Here is a 19,093-nt window from a genome sequence, read left to right as displayed (position 1 = left end):
GTCATGTGTTTGTGACCACGCCGTTGAGCGTTTCATTCAAAATAAACAGACGACAGTCAGCGTTCCGTCTCTTTGCGTCTTCTCTATCCTGTGTTCGTGCTCGCGCTGTTGTACCCGTATACACGGCAGCATCTCACACCTGCTGTTGAATATGCATTGAGAGTGGTGCTGATGGCCTCGTGGCAGAGATATAGGGTATATAAAGGCACCTTGTGTTTCAAACCTCCGTTGGGGCTCCGAAAAGAAACCAGAATCTAAACGAGCATTTATCGCAAAGGAATCTATGAAACATAAAGACCTGCAACTAAGTGAGTGTGGTCGGCTTGTTGTAGAAAGCCTGCCCTTTCTAACTGCATCTCCCAATGCCACTGTCTCTCGTGCATGCTGCGAGAAGGCAGTCCTGGAAGTCAAGTGTGCTGCATCAATGAAAGGTGCTTCCCTCACTAAGACTTCCAAGCGTTTACCTTATCTGAATTAGAACCTGCAGCTGAGGCATGATCACGATTATTATGCCCAAGTACAAGCACAAATGGCGGCCACGAAGGTCCGTCGAGCATACTTTGCTGTGTTCACGGAACCTCCTATAAATATAGGCCATATGCAAAAATGATAAGCGCCATCTGGTTTGCCGTGCGCAAACTTCAAATGTCCACCATGTTGGAGGATGCTCCGCCGTGCTGTCCGTACTCGCCCGAGTGTCCGAGCTAGCATCCTAGCTGCGTTTGCTGTGTATACGTTGCTGAAACGGAAGGTGCAGGCTCCAGAAGTATGCCCCGGTATCCTGCTGTGTTCAACGATGCACGCGGAGTGGCTACAAAGATCCCTTTGGAAACAAGGTGAGCTTCATATGCGCATAATTTTTTGTTATAGCCATCACGATTTGTTACAACCGTCTAGAGCTGTTCAACTGCTTGTTGAATGCCTCGTGCAAATTGCTTCTCACAGCAGAATGACTGCACCCGTACATGTACATTTCTCGTGCACACGCAGCACCAAGAACGTCAGTGCGCTCGCGCTGAAAGCAAGGATATCGAAAGCGGGAGTGCATGCATACCGTATTTGCACGAATATAATGCGACCACGAATATAACGCGAGGGCAGGTTTTGATGCCCTCAAAAAGAAAAAAAAATGTTATTGCTATTATAACGCGAACCGAGGCCGCATCGACTTCTCGCACTCGGGGGCGTAGCAGATGTGAAAAGTCAATGGAAATAGAAGAAATATCAGTTTATGTTTCGACTGCGCTCATCCTCACTGCTCAGGTCCTTCCGTTTACAATCCACTTGGCGACTACGCATATAAGCAGCAGCACGGCACCTGCTTGTCTGGTAGTTCCTGTTTCTTCCCTGCGAGCCTCCTCGGCAGCCCACAATCCAAACAATGCACGAAAGCAGAAGCACCAACACACAAACACCAGATCACTCTGGAGCAGAAACTAAACAATGCGCAGGCAGAAAAAAGACTGCTGAATCCGATGCCTGATCACACATCTTGTTCTGGTCCCTCTGCATAAACAAATGCCTCGTGATGCACGATTGCGTAAACGCGGTTGGTGGTCTTGGCTTGGCTTGTGTTGGCTTCGCTTGGCCCAGCTTGGCTTAGCTCGAATTGGCCAGTGCCCGCATTCCCGCATGACGCGCGCGCGCGCCGGGTTTCTGCTTTTTGCCGTTTCTGCGGCGTGCACGCGTTGTGCAAACACAAAAGCGATAAAAATGATTTTTTTATGTTTTCTATTCGCCCTTTCACGTGGCCCAATAGCTAATAAATTCCCTTCCACACCCCCACTTCTTTTCCCACCGGATATTTTGCATTGAGCCGGAGGGATGGCTTTCTCCACTGGCTTTCTCCGGACTCGGCTGAACTCGACTCCGAATATAACGCGAGGTGCATTTTGGAGCAAGTAATTTCGAAAAAAAAACTCGCGTTATATTTGTGCAAATACGGTAATATCTCCTTTTGACAGCCGCAACTTAAAGAGCAGCTCCGCCGTCAATTTGAGCGTTTTTATCGAAACATATTTTCGGAAAGGGTACTAAAAATTTAGCCTATAGCAGCGGTTAAATCATTAAGAAACTGTTTACATAATTTATAATCGTTAAAATACGCTGAAACCGAAACCAAAACCAACTTGCCACTCGACTGGTCCGCCATTTTGATGTGACGTCACATATGGTATAAACACTCGCACGTGTGCAGTTTGAGCCTGGCCAGCCTGGCAGCAGGTCACTGTTTTGTGTTCGTGCCGCGGATGAAAATGGACTCATCAAGCTTGTCTGAATCGAGCAACGATGAGGATATGCGGCTAGATTTTGGGGACGATGACGATAACCCGTTTTCATACGATCCGCCGGCATCGCCTCCGAGGGAAGCGCCAGCGGCGGCTGCATTCGTGATCCGCCGCCATGTGGACCCAGATGCCGCATCCGAAGCGGAATGGTAAGGCAGTTTTTGTTGCTAGCACGCCAAGAAAAACTGATTGACGTTATGCCTTTTGATTGGAGGCACTTTTTGTTATATCTTGGGGTCTGACAATAGACGGTTTTAGTAGACCGTGTTTTCAAGCGACGCTTCCGTAGCGCGAGATCGCGCCGCCACTTCTAAGCATGCTCTAGCGCGCGCCCGGAGGGGTAGCGGGCCTCTGATAACTATCTACTAAAACTCCCTATGGACAGAAGGCACGAGTGCGGGGATGGAAGATTGTTAGGGCCTCATAACCTCAATTTCCATTCTCGCGCTGTAAAAGTGTCGTTCGAGACATCATTCGCGCATGTAGCTTCGGCTTCGTGAACGTGCATTTCATCCGCGCGCTCGCGTGTGCTCCACTCGTCCGAGCGCTTGTGGCTTGGGCTGACTACCGCTTACTTCCACAGGTGCTCTTGTGGCGCTTGTAGGCCAATGCTGCCGGATGAAGACCTGTGCTGTGGGGAGATTGCGAGAATGTCCCCACTACTACGAGATGGGTGCATCACGAGGAACGCCTTATTCAACCGGTTGTGCCTTCAAAGAGACCAGATGGAGGTTCACGCGCGGATCATGGAACACTTCACTCCGACAGAAATGGAGACGTACGATAGAAACCGGTATGCGTGTAGATGATATGACTTTGGTGGTTATGTGAGCACTTTGGGAGGCTACTAGCAACTGAAGTATTTATAAAGTTTACATTTGCTGACCCAGAAATTTCCGTGCTGTTACTTATTCCCTTTCAGAAAACTGAGGTATACGGCATACCGGATCTTCGTAAGCTGGGTGTGGGGCTACTGTGGAAAGTCACGAAGACACCGTTTACCAGGTTGCGTCCTGCGGAGGATTCGAGAGCAGTTCCCGTCATCTAGCTACCAGCTATTTTCATGGGCATAAGGCGAGTATGTCAACTTTCTTTTTAAACTTGTTTGTTGTGAGCCTACTGCCAAGCATACTATTGAGTTCATTGAAGTGAAAATTAAAGCCCTCCTAGAACCTAGAATCGCTGCCCTGATAACTTTAGTTGGCAACAGGTAAAAAGCGAAGTGGAAGCTCCTCCCACCCCTTTCCACTTCAGCGGAGCGAATGGAGAAGAGGAGGTCGCCTTCTTTCCAGCGTTCGCTCAACTAAAGAACTAAAGTAGAAAGAGGTGGGAGGAGCTTCCACTTCGTTCTTGACCTGTCACCGACTATAGTTCAGGGAAGGGCTATAAGACATCTTGGTGGATGCAAGGGCCTGCTACATTTAGTAGTATATCGACGACTCACACCAACAGGGGGAAACCAGAGATGGGAGGCTGACAGCTCAAGAAGACCGTCGACACCATCGTCATTAATTTCCCCTCATTTCTTAGTCACTGCCATTTGTAAATTATCATTACGTCATCACTAGACGCATCACCGTGGGCCTCTGTGGTACGGGCTACTTCCCTTTCTGCAGTGCCACGGCTCTCCCGGGACAAAATAAATATTACTATTACTAAATGATGATGATGATGATTGGGGTTTTTTGGCGCAAGAGCAACTTAGGCCATATTGCGCCAAACAAAGGTTTTTCCAAGAGGCTTAAAAGTATAATCTATAAGAACTGGAAGCTACAGCTGGTGTAAAAAGCCAGTTTTATGAAGGAAATTTAAAACTCGATTGAATGGTACCAATGGTTGATCACCGAGCAGAAAATATGGGTGAAAGAGAAGGTGACCTCAAAAAAGTTCTGGAAAACATGATCGCCGCTCTTGGTTTAAAGATTTGCAATGCCACAGGATGTGCAAAACAGTCATAGCTTTCCCACAGTTGTCGCAGAGTTTAACGTCCTCACCACAGAGCAGGTGCAAATGAGTCAAACGGGTATGACCGATTCGTAAGCGGCAAAGGAGAACTTCAACCTGACGGTCTTTATGGGAGGAACTCTCCCGCACTCCCAGTTGGGGTTTGATAACATGAAGCTTGTTCTCTTTTTCCATATTCCAATCCAGCTGCCATGACTTCATAATTGATTTCTGGATGATTGGTTTCAGGTCTTGGTGTGGCAAGCCAAGAGGCAGTTTTGGGGACTCTTTTGCAGAGCCAGCAAGCAAGTCTGCTTTCTCATTGCCGGAAATACCTACGTGGCTAGGAACCCAACAGAATTTGATCAAGTGTCCTAGCTGAAGTGCTTGGAGGCAGGCATTCCTTGGAGGAATGCCTGCCTCCAAGGTTCGCACTTGCAGTAGCTTTGGTCGGCGTTCTCGATGGAGAAAACCGAGGGGTCGATCAGCGGCACTCCTCGCAAAAGGACGGGGACCCGTCTCCGCCGGCACCATCGTCACCATCTCCGCCGCCGCCGTCACCTCACCATCTTCAAGCTCAAGTGGGGCTTTGCGGACATCGGAGCCTACAGCTTCATCTCCGAATGCTCATCGGCTTCCTGTCTCCTCCGAATCCGATGTGCTGACCACATTCGAGAAGAAGCTCAGCCTGCTCCATTTCGATGCGGGGACTACGGACGACCCGGAGCCGACAGACGCTCCCGTTGAAAAGCCGCTGGACGGCTATCGGCTTCTCAGTGTGTCGGCCGTGCAAACTCTTGTTGCGGCTTTGCTCTACCCCAAGTGCCACGGAGAACTGCTGAGCTTGCGAGAATAAGGAATTGGCGTCAACCTTCAGTTCGTTGTTAGCTGCTCGACTTGCGGAGACATCGTCACGACACCGCATTCACCGTCAATTGGCAAGTATCGACAGAACAAACTCGCGGTGCGTCTCGGCGTCGTTGGAAGAGACTGTGGCATCAGTTTTACGAAGCTCACGAATCTTTTCGGCGGCCTCAACGCTCCGCCCCCGATGCACGTCAAGTTGTACCAGAAGATCGCGGCGAAAGTGCACGATGCGACGATGCAAGCGGCGAGTGACGCAATGAGGGACGCTGCGCAAGCCGTGAGGGACACGCAACCGACCGGGAACCCGAGCGCCGGCAGCAATCGTTTAGATGTCTGCATCAGCTACGATGGCACGTGGCATAAACGTGGCCATACATTCCACTTCGGAGTTGGCGTTGCTATTGAACTGGAGACCGGCTTGGTGCTTGACTTTTCAGTCCAGAGCGAGTATTGCCACGGGTGCGAGTTGGGCTCCAAGGAAGATGACGAACACTTCGAGGAGTGGGCAGAAACCCACAAGGCAGCTTGCCAGAACTATGAGGGATCGTCCAATGCAATGGAGGCACAGGCGGCTGCAACCATCCTCAGCCGGTCTATTGAGCTACACAATATGCAGTACATCACTGTTTTGTGCGACGGCGACAGCAAGGCCTTCACGCATGTGTCCAGCCTTGACCTGTACGACAAGGACATCCACAAGGAGGATTGCGTCAATCACGTAGCAAAGAGGATGTATGCAGGTCTGGAGAAACTCAAGAAAACAAAAAAAGGACTGGGAGGAAAAGGGAAGCTGACCAACGTAGTGATGAAAACGCTGACGAACTACTATGCTTGCACTTTGAAGGACAACGCGCCTGATGTCATGAAGATGCAGCGAGCCATCTTTGCCAGCATGTTCCACATGTACTCCACAGACGAGGAGCCCCGTCACGTGGGCTGCCCAGATGGCGAGGATTCGTGGTGCCATTATAACCGCCACAAGGCCCTTGAAGCAGCAGGGAAGCCTTCGACACCACGGCCACACAGACTAGCATTCTCTAAAGACGTTGCAAGAGAGCTTGTTCCAGTGTACAACCGGCTGTCGCGAAAGGAGTTGCTCCTCCGATGCTCCCGCATGATGACACAAAATGCGAACGAGTCTTTTAACGCCCTTATTTGGAAGCGATGCCCCAAGACGGAGTTCGCCTCCTTGCGAACTGTCGAGACAGCTGTCGCCCTAGCTGTCCTCGAGTTCAACCTTAGACCCAAAGGTTTTGAAAGGACGCTCCAGGAGATGGGCACCACCCCAAAAAGCCACCAGGAGAAGCATGCCCACAAGGTGACTCTGGGGAAGATTGTGAAGGCCAGAGTGAAGGCACAGGACTCATCAAAGCTCGCACACAAAAGACAGAAGCTGGAGGCTATTGCCAGGGAGCAACAGAGCCTGGAGGTCGAAGGTGCCACCTATGCCCCAGGCGGATTTTGAGAAACAAGCCGCAAGCTGCTGCCAGCAAGCAATGCGCCCATGAAGTTGAAGGTGCCACCAATGACTCGGTTGGATTTCAAGTTTCTGGCATCGCCCAAAATAAAAGAACAGAAGTTGAAACTTCAATCGCATTTTTCTCAGTTTCACTTTTTGACAGGAATTCTTGTTTTAGTAAAGCTGTCGTTCGACATTCAGAATAATGAGGGACATCATTCAAGGTTCTCTGGGACTGAAATTTACTGGGGAACAAGATAGACTACTTCACAGTTAAAAAAATACACTCCTTCATGAAAAAAAATAAAAAATTTAAACATGAAAATTTTACAATTTGTTTTTTTAATTTTGGGATGTTGCTATTTTTATCATAATTGAATATTTTGCAATATATTTTTTATCCAGGTTGCACTGTGGGTATTGTTCTTCTCATTGAAGCAGGTGGTTTGCCACCAGCTAATATTATTTTTTTACGATAGACTTCCTAACAAAGTGTCTTTTTTCTAAAGTGCAAAAATCGTAGCATACTGTAAAGTTCACCGATAATGCTAAAACTTAGCAGATTATCCTTCCTCATAGTGCTGAAATAACCCTCAAAATTTAAACCAAATTGGGTGAAGGGTTCAAAAGTTGACCTTCCCAGGCCATATCCCCCCTTAAAGCGTTAAAATTGATGAACGAAATTGAACTATAATAAATCATCTAAATAGGCCTTATTAAACTAAGACGTTCTGTCCTTTTTTATTGTTTCCGTAATCTTTTATTTTTATTTCGTCAACAAAATCCAAAAATGCAGCCTCTGGCCTATTGAGATCTGGCAGTGGTTTTGAGATAACATAGTTTATTTGAGCTTCTTTTGAGAACTGCTGACTTAAAATTACCAAGTGACATGTGGCAATGTCTTATATCGCCGACATGTCTGGGACGCCAAATCGGCACAAGTTCTACATGGAGCAGTTCTTCGACGAAGACGGCCTACCGAGTTCAACGGAGCACCGGTCACCTTGCGCAAGAGATGCAATGCACAAACAAAACCTGACGACTGGTGTGTCCACCATACTTGCGGACAATAAACCGTCCACCCCCGGAAATTCTTTGCAGAGCACCAGTGATTTAGAGGACGAAGACGAATGCGAGGACTCTGGTACACAAGTGACAAATGAGGAAAACTGCAAAGGTGCTGGCAGCCACGGAGCTCCTGCCAACTACGAATTTTCAGCGCATGACCTAGTCACGTTAGTAATGGACTTTGGCGTCACGTCTGGAGTGTCATACATGCTAGTGGAGAACCTGATGAAGTTTGTTGGCTTCATTCAGGAGAGGGATGACCTTCCCGATACAAAGTTCTTGTTTCAGAAATTCGTGCAGATTTCACTCGGGTGTTCAACTTTCCCCTTTTATTGCCCACGCTGCATGCTTCTTCTGGGGAAATCTGCAGGAGACCTCAAGGAGAGGAAGCAAGTTGAGGCGACATGCGTGCAGTGTGGCCAGAAGTACACTGGAGAAGGGCTCTTAAGAGAAGGCCATTTTTTTGTCAGCCTTCACTTGGAGCAACAGCTCACTTCAGTGCTTGCATCTGAAGAAGTTGCCAGGTCGCTGAAGTCCTCCCTGCAGAAGACCATTGTGACCCAGCTGCCATAGGTGACATTACGGATGGAGCTTTGTACAGAAAACAATGAGGAGCTAAACGTCGAGAAGATGGATGTGACAATGACGGTGAACTTGGACGGTAATCTGCTCTTCAATTCATCTAAGTTCTCAATTTGGTCAGTGCAAATAACTATTAACGAGTTGCCTCCGGACTTTTGCTAGAAGAATCTGACCATCTCCATTCTCTGGTACAGTCAGAGCCATCCAGATACGACTTTGGTGCTGCAGGTCTTCGCCAAACAGATTGACCTACTCACCAAGACCGTGATGCTCGGGTGAATACAGTGTACTGGACAGCTCCATTCACTATGCAAAGCTCCCAAACTGGTGATTTCTGGAAAACATTCATACTATGCTATACCTGATGTCACTATGGCCAACACTAAGTGAAGACGTATTTGCATCAATTTCACTCATAGGTAGCAGAAAACGCAAAAAAAATCAGGCAGCTGCAAAGAAAGACAGCAATGAGGCGATCCTTTGCAACTGAGTCAGGTGTTGTATTCTTTGAATTAAAAGAGATGGCACTACCGGTCTCGCGCCGACCGGTACAGCATATGACGCAATAAATACCAGCGAACGGCACGCGCCTAGGGCTAGGTGGAAAAAGAACAGATGCTCGCTGACCCTCGACTTGGCTGGACTGCTTCTCTACGCCTCCGGGCGTCTGCTTCGGTCACGGGACGGTAACCACTTCTTCTTACCATGTAGTTTTGGTCCCCTTTTCAACTTGAAATATTCCACCAGGCCCACAAAAAACATGCCGATACCGTTCGAGTTGGCGTATGCCGCAATAGTGCATTTGGGATACAATGTAAGAGTGCACGGTAGTTAAGAGAAAACCAGAGACAGGTAACGACAAATGACGACAAGGAAAGAGAAGAATGTCTCGTTTCGAGACCTTGTCCTGCTCTTTCCTTGTCGCCGTCTGTCGTTTCCGTCAGTCTCAGGCTTTCATCAAAGAGCAAAACATTTGCAATGACTATATTATTTGGTACAACATCAGAGTGTTTGCATGTTAGCATGCTTGCTCAAGACTCAGGTGACCCTTTCAAGCTTACGACCTTAATGCGGAATGCTGCCGGGCCGTATACTCAGGAAAACAAGCTGCAGCATGGCAGAACCTTCTACGCGATGCCTGTTTATGTTCATACAGAATGGTCTTATACCTCAAACCCGGACAGTCGTTCAACTGGCTTTAGAATGCTCTGTTCATTTTCCTTGTTCCACCTAGCAAAGCATGGTGGCAGCTGTACTGTTAAAAACTGTGTTTTAGCACTGACAAGTCAAACCCTTATGTCCTCGCTGAAGCTGTCCCAACCATTTCACGTTCAGGATGCGTTGATGGAACTCAAATCGCAATCCGGACTTCATCAGAAAATGATCCGAGGTTCAGCTTACATGGTGACAAGTAACTTCATCATTGATTGTATGCAGGCCTAGCATTGTGTGCAGGCCGATCTAAAACAACTAGACTGCTTTTGCCATGTGGGACGATATAGAATAGTTTACATGTGTTGTCATCACCCCTTCTATGCACTCCGTGCGGGAACTATAGGGGGCGCGGTGGACTGCACGCAGCGCCACTGGCGGCGGAGCTAGTGTTGCATCGCGAGACTCGTCCGGCAGCTTGCAGCCGCCCTTTGCACCTGGACGCTATGGCGGCACAGGCGTCTGCAGTCGGAGGCTTGGTACTTCGTGCCGGTTTTAAAGACGTCTTAGTAGGCTCCATGTTTCGCGATGCCACTACGAAAAAGGGTGAAGATCTCTACGAGAGTGGCCACGTCTTCGACGTTAACGAGAGATTATCGGCGGCGGCGTCGGTCCTGAGGGCAAGGTATGTGCGACAGGCGAGCGTCTCTCAAGAAACTTACTCCATAACAATCAAAGTAAGTGCCCGTTCTTTCATGCTCGCAGAATTATTTATTCGTATTTACTAGTACTGTCTCCTTCAGAATCTCAGAGTTATTCGGGATTATCGACTGCCTAAATGAAATCTTGGGAATGATGTTTATCCTTTCGGGTCACGGCAATTCGCACGGAGTCTTTTTTGCGAGATGTTTCGCTTCAATTTGTTGCGGTGTGTAACAATCTCTTTCTTTGTTTATCTTGCCTTCATTTAACTGCCTTCTAGTTTCTTCGCTAATTTCTGTGCACGCCAGCTCTTCCTTGTTGTAGCTGACTCGATCGTATCGAGCACCGAGAGATGTGGGTAAACAAATCTTGTGAGTGGGTGCTACGGTCACAAAAGCCACAAGACCCTTGCTATTTGATCAGAAAACTTCTGCAGCACCTGTAGGGCCTCGGCAACTCCGATCGATTGCTAGACTCGAGCCCACTGCGAAATGTGACCTCTCCTTTATTATTAAAGTGGGATCATTTCACTGCTGCCTAAAGTCGGACCGCACGTCCGATCAGAGTTGCAAAGACAGTTTCCTCACACTTCCTATTTTCGCGAGGGAGGCAAACATTAACGGAATAAATGTATCAGCATTTGCTGCACGGTTGTCTCACTCATTTCATTCCGACCCTTGGTCGACCTAACAAAAAATTATTCCTGCACTTTCTGCCCTGCTGTTGTATATTTTTGAGCATGATCTTTTTGTTGCGAGAAAAAGACCAGGCACACAGGAGAACGTGTAGTGCTGATGATATTCATAATGACAATGTTGCATGAACTTGACTGGACATTAAGGAGTCTTACATCCACGTTTTCTTTTTGTCATCAGCTGGACAACACCAGGAGGATAACAGAGGTGCACTGCACCTGTAGAGGTGGCACATGCGGCCAGTGCAAGCACACGACAGCAGTGGTGGCATATGTCAACAGGGAGGACACTTCCACAAAGACGTTCATAACAAATGTGTGGAAGAGGCCATCGGCAAAGCAGCTTGGAATGTACAACAAGGTTGTGCTATTCTCGGAAATGTTTGCATCGAAGCTACCGGATGGCAGGCTGCAGGGACATCCGGTGCCAGCGTCCATTGTAAACTCCAACTGCCCATTAGGCATTATGCTTCGTCAAGAGGAGCAAGTGAAGGAGAACCTCAAAAGTCTCAACAAGCTTCTACCTCGTGTCGGACAACCGCGGGTAATATTTGGCGCAGATGACATTTTGAGTGAGGAGCTATGTGACGACATTCATCTCGCTGTCATGGTCAGCGAGGATGAGTGCAAAGAGATTTCACGAGAGACAATACTTCAAAGTGCACGCCCACAATGGCACCGTTTGAGGGCAGCAAGAATCTCTGCAAGATCCAAGGCTCACAGAGTAAAAATACGTACAGCTGACTTCGATACCCTGGCCGAAGACCTTGCCTCACCACGGTCATTCAAGAGTGCCTCATGTTCTTACGGTGTAGCGAAAGAACCGGAAGCCAGGAAAGAATACGAGTCCTCGGAAAACAAAAAGGTGATACAAGTAGGACTTGTTGTGTGCGTCCCACAGCCTGTGGATGTGTTGGAGCCCCGACGGACTGGTGGAAGAGAACGGGGAAATCCGCCTCCTAGAGATCAAGTGTCCTTCCAGGTGCGAGACCGAGCCTGTAGTTGACGAGAACATTAACGTTGACTACCTGCAATACGAGCGGAAAAAGCTGAAGCTGCAAGAAAGCCATGTGTACTACACACAAGTCCAAGTCAGCATGTATATTGTTGGTGCGAATGTGTGCGACTTCTATGTCTACTCACCCAAGGGGCCTGAGTGTGTAAAAGTAATGGAGGACATGCCGTTCTTCAGAAAGTTGTGCCAAAGCTGGAATGGTTTTTTTTTTCAGGCACTATTTTCCAGCTGTTCTGAGGCAGCAAAGCCTCTAATCAGCTAGAGTAGTGCTGATATGTGAAAAATTACTCTGTATGAAATACGAAGTGCAAATGTCCAGTCGAAATATCACAAATAAAACGTGTGTGACCATTTATTTCTGAATCATAGTGGCAACGTGGGCAAGTTGGTTCACGCTTACGATAAAATACATGGCGTGCAAAACGACGAAGACTGAATGCACAAAGTGACAAAGACTGATGAAAAAGGAACAAACACGACAAATGCTAATTTTCGTCCTCTCATCCTGTCTGCTTCCTTTTTGTCGGTCTTCGTCTTTTTGCGCACCGTGTAATTTATCGGAAGCACAGATTTCTGTTCCAAACTCTCACAGAGTCTTAATGACGGGACCTTGCAGGTTCGCGAGCATGCTACATACATGTAAAATTTTGTCTATGTGGTATTTGAGTTTTGGCGTCAACCTCTGGCTCAAGATTGCGAAACTCTTAATCCGCTGGATACATCTCTCAACATGAATTCGATGAGATGCAACCTTGTATGTCTCCTTCATCTCTGCCTCCGTGAACTGTTCATTAGCTCTTGCAAATGGTGGCATAACGAGAGTCACATCTTTACTCTCCAAGTCGCACTTCACGCGAGGAAACCCTTTGTCGGTCATAACCATATCACCTGGTTCTAGCAGGCTAACCAACCGAGAGTTTGCTATGATGTAAGTGTCACTTGCCCTTCCGCCATAAACATCTGAAATAAATGTAATGTACCCAGATGGCGCGATGCCAACAAGAAATTTCAGCGTGAAGTCACTTTTGTAATTACTCCAGCGGTTCACTCTGTCCGAGACTTTGCTCGGTTTCTCAATCCGGACTTCACTGCAGTCGACGATAACCCTACAATTAGGATACTTCGACCAGGTCGATGCAGGCATTGATGCATGAACAACATCTCTAGAAAACCATTGGATCCATCCCTGCGTACTAACATAGAGCACATATAGAATCGTGTAGAAGATGCGCGACGCACTGGTTCGGTGGATACCAAACAATACACCCAAGGCACCCATGTTAGCAGAGGAGAACCTACCTCCACACCTTCCTGATGACGAGCTTCATTATGTTGTCCAGTGACTTCAGGTTCTCCAAACTCTGGTACGAATGCTGGAGATGCTGGCAGATCCACAGGAGCCTCGGTCACCACTGTTGGTGGCGCAGCTTGCAGCAAGTCTGGCAGCGACGTTGAGGTCTGGGGCAGAGCTGCAGTAGCTGTCCTCCATTTCTTGTATCTAAGAAAAAGAAATCACACCTTCACTTTTCTCATTAATCACAGTGAGGCTGCATACCAACAAATAAGCGCCTGGCTTCTAAATAGAGCAAACACTGCAATTGTCCTCGCATTCCCACCCAACTGTGCAGCAGTTGCGTTTGACATTGTCTTTCCGCGACCTACGAGAAATCAGCGTCATAAAACTGCTTCCCCGACACCGTCGAAAAGAAAACAAAATTGCCGCGTCTGTAAGGATGCTAATAAAAAGCAGCCGACAGACCAGAACAAGTAGGTTCAAATACGGCAATTTAACAACGCTCTCACCTTTCCTAGCATCCGGATTTATCCTTAGAGAGCACCGAACGCTTGTGGTACTCTTCGGGGAATATCGTCGGCGCATACGACGGGGACGAAACATCCTTCGAGGACGCACCTCCGACGAAATGAACACTGCATATCCGTGAGTGCCGGGTCGGCTCCCAGTCCGTTCTGTCGGCACTGAAATATGCAAACGTTAGTGGCAGAAGAAAAACCTAAACACAACGCGAGACGGACAAGATACGTTCGCCATTACGATCCATTGGAAGACAAGATCTGGAGCCGAACTTACTTCTTCCGCCGCACGGCTCTGATCTACTGTTGCCGCTGCCCGACGAAGCATGGACGAGTTGAAAAACTGTAAAACGTCGTCCCCGTGGGGCACGACGTATACCTATTAGTACAACCGACGACGCAGCAATTCATAATCGCAATAAACAGCGTGTTTGCGGTGCAGTTTGGGCGTTGCGGCGGCAGTGGTGCCAGCCTCTGAAAGCGGTGGTGCGGCGCTGTTTTCTTCTGCTCGGGCAGCTCGGTTCTCGCGGCCTGTCCTCTCCGACGGTTGCGCAGCGGCGCGCCGGTCACCGCACACAGAGTGTATAGGAGCGGAGTCATTCTGGTGACCAAATTCGTCCGAGTTGGGGGTGAGTTTATTACACGAGTGAAAAAAAAGTCGAACTTTTGAGAGCCGACTTGGGGGGTGCGTTCATTACGCGAGTGCGTTCATTGTGCGAGTAAATACGGCAGTTATCGGAGTGAGCAGGTTGAAATAGCATGTTCTGCTCTCGGCACAGTCTTTATAGATGGTGTTTTCGTGGACACATGTTCGTAAAGGTAGTGCACACTGCCACTTTGCATGCTATAAAGTGCACGCACAGAACAGTATTGTGCATCCTAAATCGAGCCACTAAGCCACGCTTTAGTAAGATGGCTGCGCTTTTGCTTGGAACCATGCCGGCATCTTCGAGAAAGCGATTCACGGTGGCCGAAGACCTTTGCCTGCTTTGGGAGATTATGGGCCGCAATCCCTTTGCAGCACTTGAACGATGGGCAGACATTCTAAGCGTCTTTGTTGCAGTTAGTGGGTGTGATTTTACGATGAGAGCAGTCCAAGAATGGGTCGACCTTCTTTTGGAATACTTTAGACAGCAGGACACCGCACAATTACGAACACGATTATGATTTTACGAGCGTACGCGTCTGTCAGTCCGCTCAAGGGGGTGGCATGAGATCATTTTGCTTTACACGTTTTTATCAAACTTGCTCGGGAGCACGTAAGAAAGCGTGCCCCTCCCCTAACTTTTACCTAGCCTTCAGTGGGACCTGTAATGTCATGTTTTCTGCAATAAGTTTTTCCCGTAAAGCTTGTTGTTGTCAAATAGGATGCAGTGATGTCATTTGATCAGCCATGCCGGGGGTATCGCTGCCACCAGCCTAGCCGTCAATGGCTTTAGACCGGTGCCATTTGGTGTGTTCGGGCTTATGGCGTGTGTGTCGCTTGCGTTTCAAAGCAACAAACAAGCACACAGCCACGGGCTGTGGATTCGTGAATACTGAAAAGGTGTATAAGATTGGCTCCTAAAAAAGAGACCTTGACTGGTGAGTCATGCACACAAACCCAAGATTTATGCGCATGAATATGACCTTGGAAGTGCTTGTCAGCACGAGCACAAACATGGTGGTGGCCAGGTGCACTGCTTGAAGTCGTGTATATGAATATGTGCTTTGACGTGCATGCGTTAAGGGGAGGGCTGTTTCTTGAGTGAGAAAAAAAATGCACAGCTAGCTCAGAACAAAGGTTGCCACAAATCATGGCTTGTTGAAGAGCAGTGATATAATTTAGGTTATTTATCATATGGTAGGTATCAAATAAAAAAACATTGAAACAAAGTAATGCAGCGGCCAAACTTATAGCAAATGACTTTTCTATATATATATATATATATATATATATGTGCTCGTAATCCAGAACATGCACCTTATTATGGTCATGTTGATGAAATCGAGATGTTTTGTAGATTTGGAAACTTCTTACTTTTAATATGATAAGTGTGTGCACTTCGGTAGATATTTTATCAAATTACCTTGCTTGCTTGTTAACTACAGTGCATAATTTGACGAGCAGATATTCAATATCTTGTGAAATCATGTCTAGTAAAAGTTGAGCTGCGATGGCTGTGTTGCATAATTTTACAGAAGTTCCAAGACTAGAAGATTATTCCAATATGAGTATAAATAAAGGGGACAGTATGAAAAGGAACCGATCACAATAATATTTTTAATCTGAAAATTAATGAGACGCTAACCAGTCGCCAAGACACGATCTGAGCGTGTCTCTTTGGGCAAAATGAATAGATATTTTATATGCGTCTCTCTGAAAAAGAAAAGACGATTGCCGTTGGACTCCAGAACTCAAGTAAACACAGGTGAAATTCAATGGTCCTGCATTGCCGATCGCATTCAAATATGAAGGCACTGAGTACAGTTCTGTAAATGACTTGAAAGTCATTGCATTCCACTCCAACATTCCATAAGACTTTGAGCATAGTAGTAAACCCGAGACTGGGAATTGGAACAAGGGACGAAAACACAGATCGAAATGGACCTTCTGTGTATTCGTCCCTTGTCCCTATTCCTGGTTTCAAGTTTAAAACTATGCTCAAATTACACCAGCTAGCCTGCACCCTCACCATTGCTCCAGAAAACTTGTTTTCTTGCCGGGAATCACAGCTTGTGAAACAAATCTTTGCTCAGCTGAGAAGCTGGCGCAACGCTTCCTATCAGCAAGTACCCGATTTGGTGCCACAATGATGATGATGATGTAAACTTTTGTAAACCATGATACAGCAGAGAACTTCTGCAGCACTATAATATAACTTAGCCTTGTAAAGGAAGTACAGTTTATAGTACATTTTCAAAAAGTTTATTCTTATCTTTTTAAGAGGATCACTCTCTTTCATTTTCCTTTGTGCACAGACATATTTCGGTGAGTGCGTGAGCTGAATGGTAGTGCCCAGTAGCCCAGCTAATAATAATATTTTATATCCTATTCATTCCCTTACGTAAAGCAAGGAACAATACGCCAAAAAAGAGCAGCTGCTCCAGGAGGTTTCTGACCTGGCAAGAGAGTTTGGCCACCACACGAAAACTGTGCCAAAGCAAGGGACCACCGGAAGGAGTGCTCCAAAGGGTCTTATAGGGGGAGGGACCCCAGCTGCTGCCAAGCTACGTGCCGCAAAGGCAGCAAGGGATGCAGCCACTATCTTCGCTTCTACGTCATCGATGCCGGCCACCGGCCCTAATGAGAGCCTGGAGGAGTGTGGTAAATACAATTTATTGTAACAAAATATGACTCCGTTGTGACACTGCTTTAAATCCCACTCTAGTTCCCAACAACATCCTCTCACTCCGGTTAGTTCTCCCGGTTTGTTGACCTTCTGGGTGGTTGATCAGTTCTCTGGAAATGCTTCACATGTCAAAAATAATCAACGCAGTGATTTCAGGGTACCTTAACCACAGAACGCGTTAATACGCTGGTCTTTGCGATTTTCGACCGTCTGATTGGACCTTTACGGAAATAGTGGGCAAGTACTGGTCTCATGGTCAAGTGACCATGACCCGTGAGGAAACGTGACCATATAGTCAGTCAATGGGCAGCTACGTGACCATTAACGCGCCAACATGTTCCATCTCATGACCACGCTGGAAATAGCGGGCAAATGGTGGTCACATAATCACGTGACCGAAATCCATGAGCGGTCACGTGACCATTGTCCCCGTGGTCCCGTTCGCCTCATCACCATGCTTGAAATCGCAGATAAATGGTGGTCACATGGTCACGTGACCATGGTTAGTGGGGTCCCACCTACCACAGGAGCGCGCTAGAAGTAGCGGACCAACGGTGGTCAGGTAATCACATGGCCATGGTACCCTGGGTCTTGTGGCCATTATACATCGTTTGTGACCATGCCCATCTCAACATATTCTGTGCTTTGTCGGCATGATGAACAAGCTGGCCTACATTTTTAGTTATGTGCTGCAGTGATTTAGCATTTATCATACAGATTATAGTTTGGCTATAAGCAAGCCATTGAAATCCACCGATTTTTTCACGGTCTCCGATTCGCTTCAAACTTGGCTCAACCAACAAGCACGCAGGACCGAACTAGTTCACAAAATATTTCCGCAAAATAAAATGTTTTCGTAAAGTTATTGAATTTTCAAGTTACGCAGTTGGAGTCCATTCCAACATGCCAGTCTTGGCAGGCAACGACGGTACGGTGATGTCATGGGATTACCCCTCTGCTGCATCTGCAGCCAATCTTGCGCGTTGTAGGTAGCGAGTCCGTGCAAGCCGTGTTCTGCGTTCGCTTCTATTTTATCTCGGCAAAGTTTTCTACTCCCCATCATGGGTGGTGATGGTGGGGGAAACTGTTGCTGTGCCGTCGGCTGTACAAACAGCCCCAGAAGCAACCGCAGCATCTCCTACCATCGTTTTCCAGGCGAAGTGCCCTTGTGCGAGCAATGGCTCAGAGCTGTGCACTGCGATCGGTGGTCCCCAATCGGTGGTCCCCGACAAGTGCGACTCGACTGTGCTCTGCACATTTCGACACCGACTGCTACGAGGTGAGCAGCCTCTTGAAGATGGAGTTCAGCCTCGTCCATGCAAACCGCAAGCTGAAACCTGGTGCTGTGCCAACGCTCTTCAAGTTCACGGAGCCCCAGCGACCACCCATCAAAAAGGAAGCACTTGCGAAAAGGAGACGAGCAGGGGTCGGTATCATCAGCATTCAATGCTTTTCACAACGTTTTCAACTACAGAATTGCGCAGCTAATTGTTTTGTGCCCACTCTGAAGAATGCGAGTGATCGTAGCAGCAAATAGCGCTGTTCGAAGGGATTGCTCAATACGAAGATTGCTCGATTCGGAGATTCTTTGATCTTTTAGGTATGATTTCTCGTCCGTGATAGATATATCTGTATAGATCTGCCACATTGTAATGCTGTTGTTTTTTAATACAAATAACGGGAGCGCGTGCCTATGCGCCCTTGGTTCTTTTAGAGATAACACGCAGTGTCTAGAGTTACGTTCGATGTAACTTACGCAACTGTATTACAATGTTTCGCATCACGTTAGCTGCGTAACTAACATAAAGCACGCTGTAGCCCTGTTTTTTTGTTGGACTTCGCAGCTGAGGGTGCTGGATCATATTCTCCACAAGTTGTTGAACCCGGGTAGTGCTTTTCTTTTTTCTTTTTGTATGGTCCTTAAAATGTGAAGTATTCAAACTTTTAATACAATATATGACAATAAACAAACAGTAGACTCCCGCTGTGTTTGTTGTGCCATGGCGACGCACACATAGTTGAGGGGTTATTGAAGAGTATTCGGGCTCCGGCTTGTGGTCTTCACTATTGTTTGGTCTCTATCCTTTGCAGCAATAAGCAAAATAAAAGAAATGACCTCCCGGAACTTGCTCTGCCACTAAGCCCGAGTGAAAAAGAGAACCAATAAAAAAAGAAGCA

The 19,093-nt window shown here is 47.4% G+C and overlaps 1 protein-coding gene and 1 pseudogene across 1 annotated transcript; one reads left to right on the top strand and one right to left on the bottom strand.

The window, feature by feature from the left end:
• The first annotated feature begins 9,866 nt into the window (after window positions 1–9,866).
• On the top strand, window positions 9,867–12,133 carry LOC115327917 (annotated as a pseudogene).
• Window positions 12,134–12,357: 224 nt separating this feature from the next.
• LOC115327922 lies at window positions 12,358–13,050 on the bottom strand. Its single transcript, XM_040207942.1, has one exon. It carries the CDS (start codon window positions 13,048–13,050, stop codon window positions 12,358–12,360), a length of 693 nt encoding a protein of 230 aa, XP_040063876.1.
• Between the last annotated feature and the right edge of the window lie 6,043 nt (window positions 13,051–19,093).

The sequence above is a fragment of the Ixodes scapularis genome, unplaced genomic scaffold, assembly GCF_016920785.2.
Source record: "Ixodes scapularis isolate PalLabHiFi unplaced genomic scaffold, ASM1692078v2 PGA_scaffold6__148_contigs__length_123643588, whole genome shotgun sequence".
NCBI classification, from domain to species: Eukaryota; Metazoa; Arthropoda; class Arachnida; order Ixodida; family Ixodidae; genus Ixodes; species Ixodes scapularis.
The sequence above is the reverse complement of the archived record's forward strand: the minus strand, read 5'-3'. Positions and strand labels throughout refer to the sequence as shown.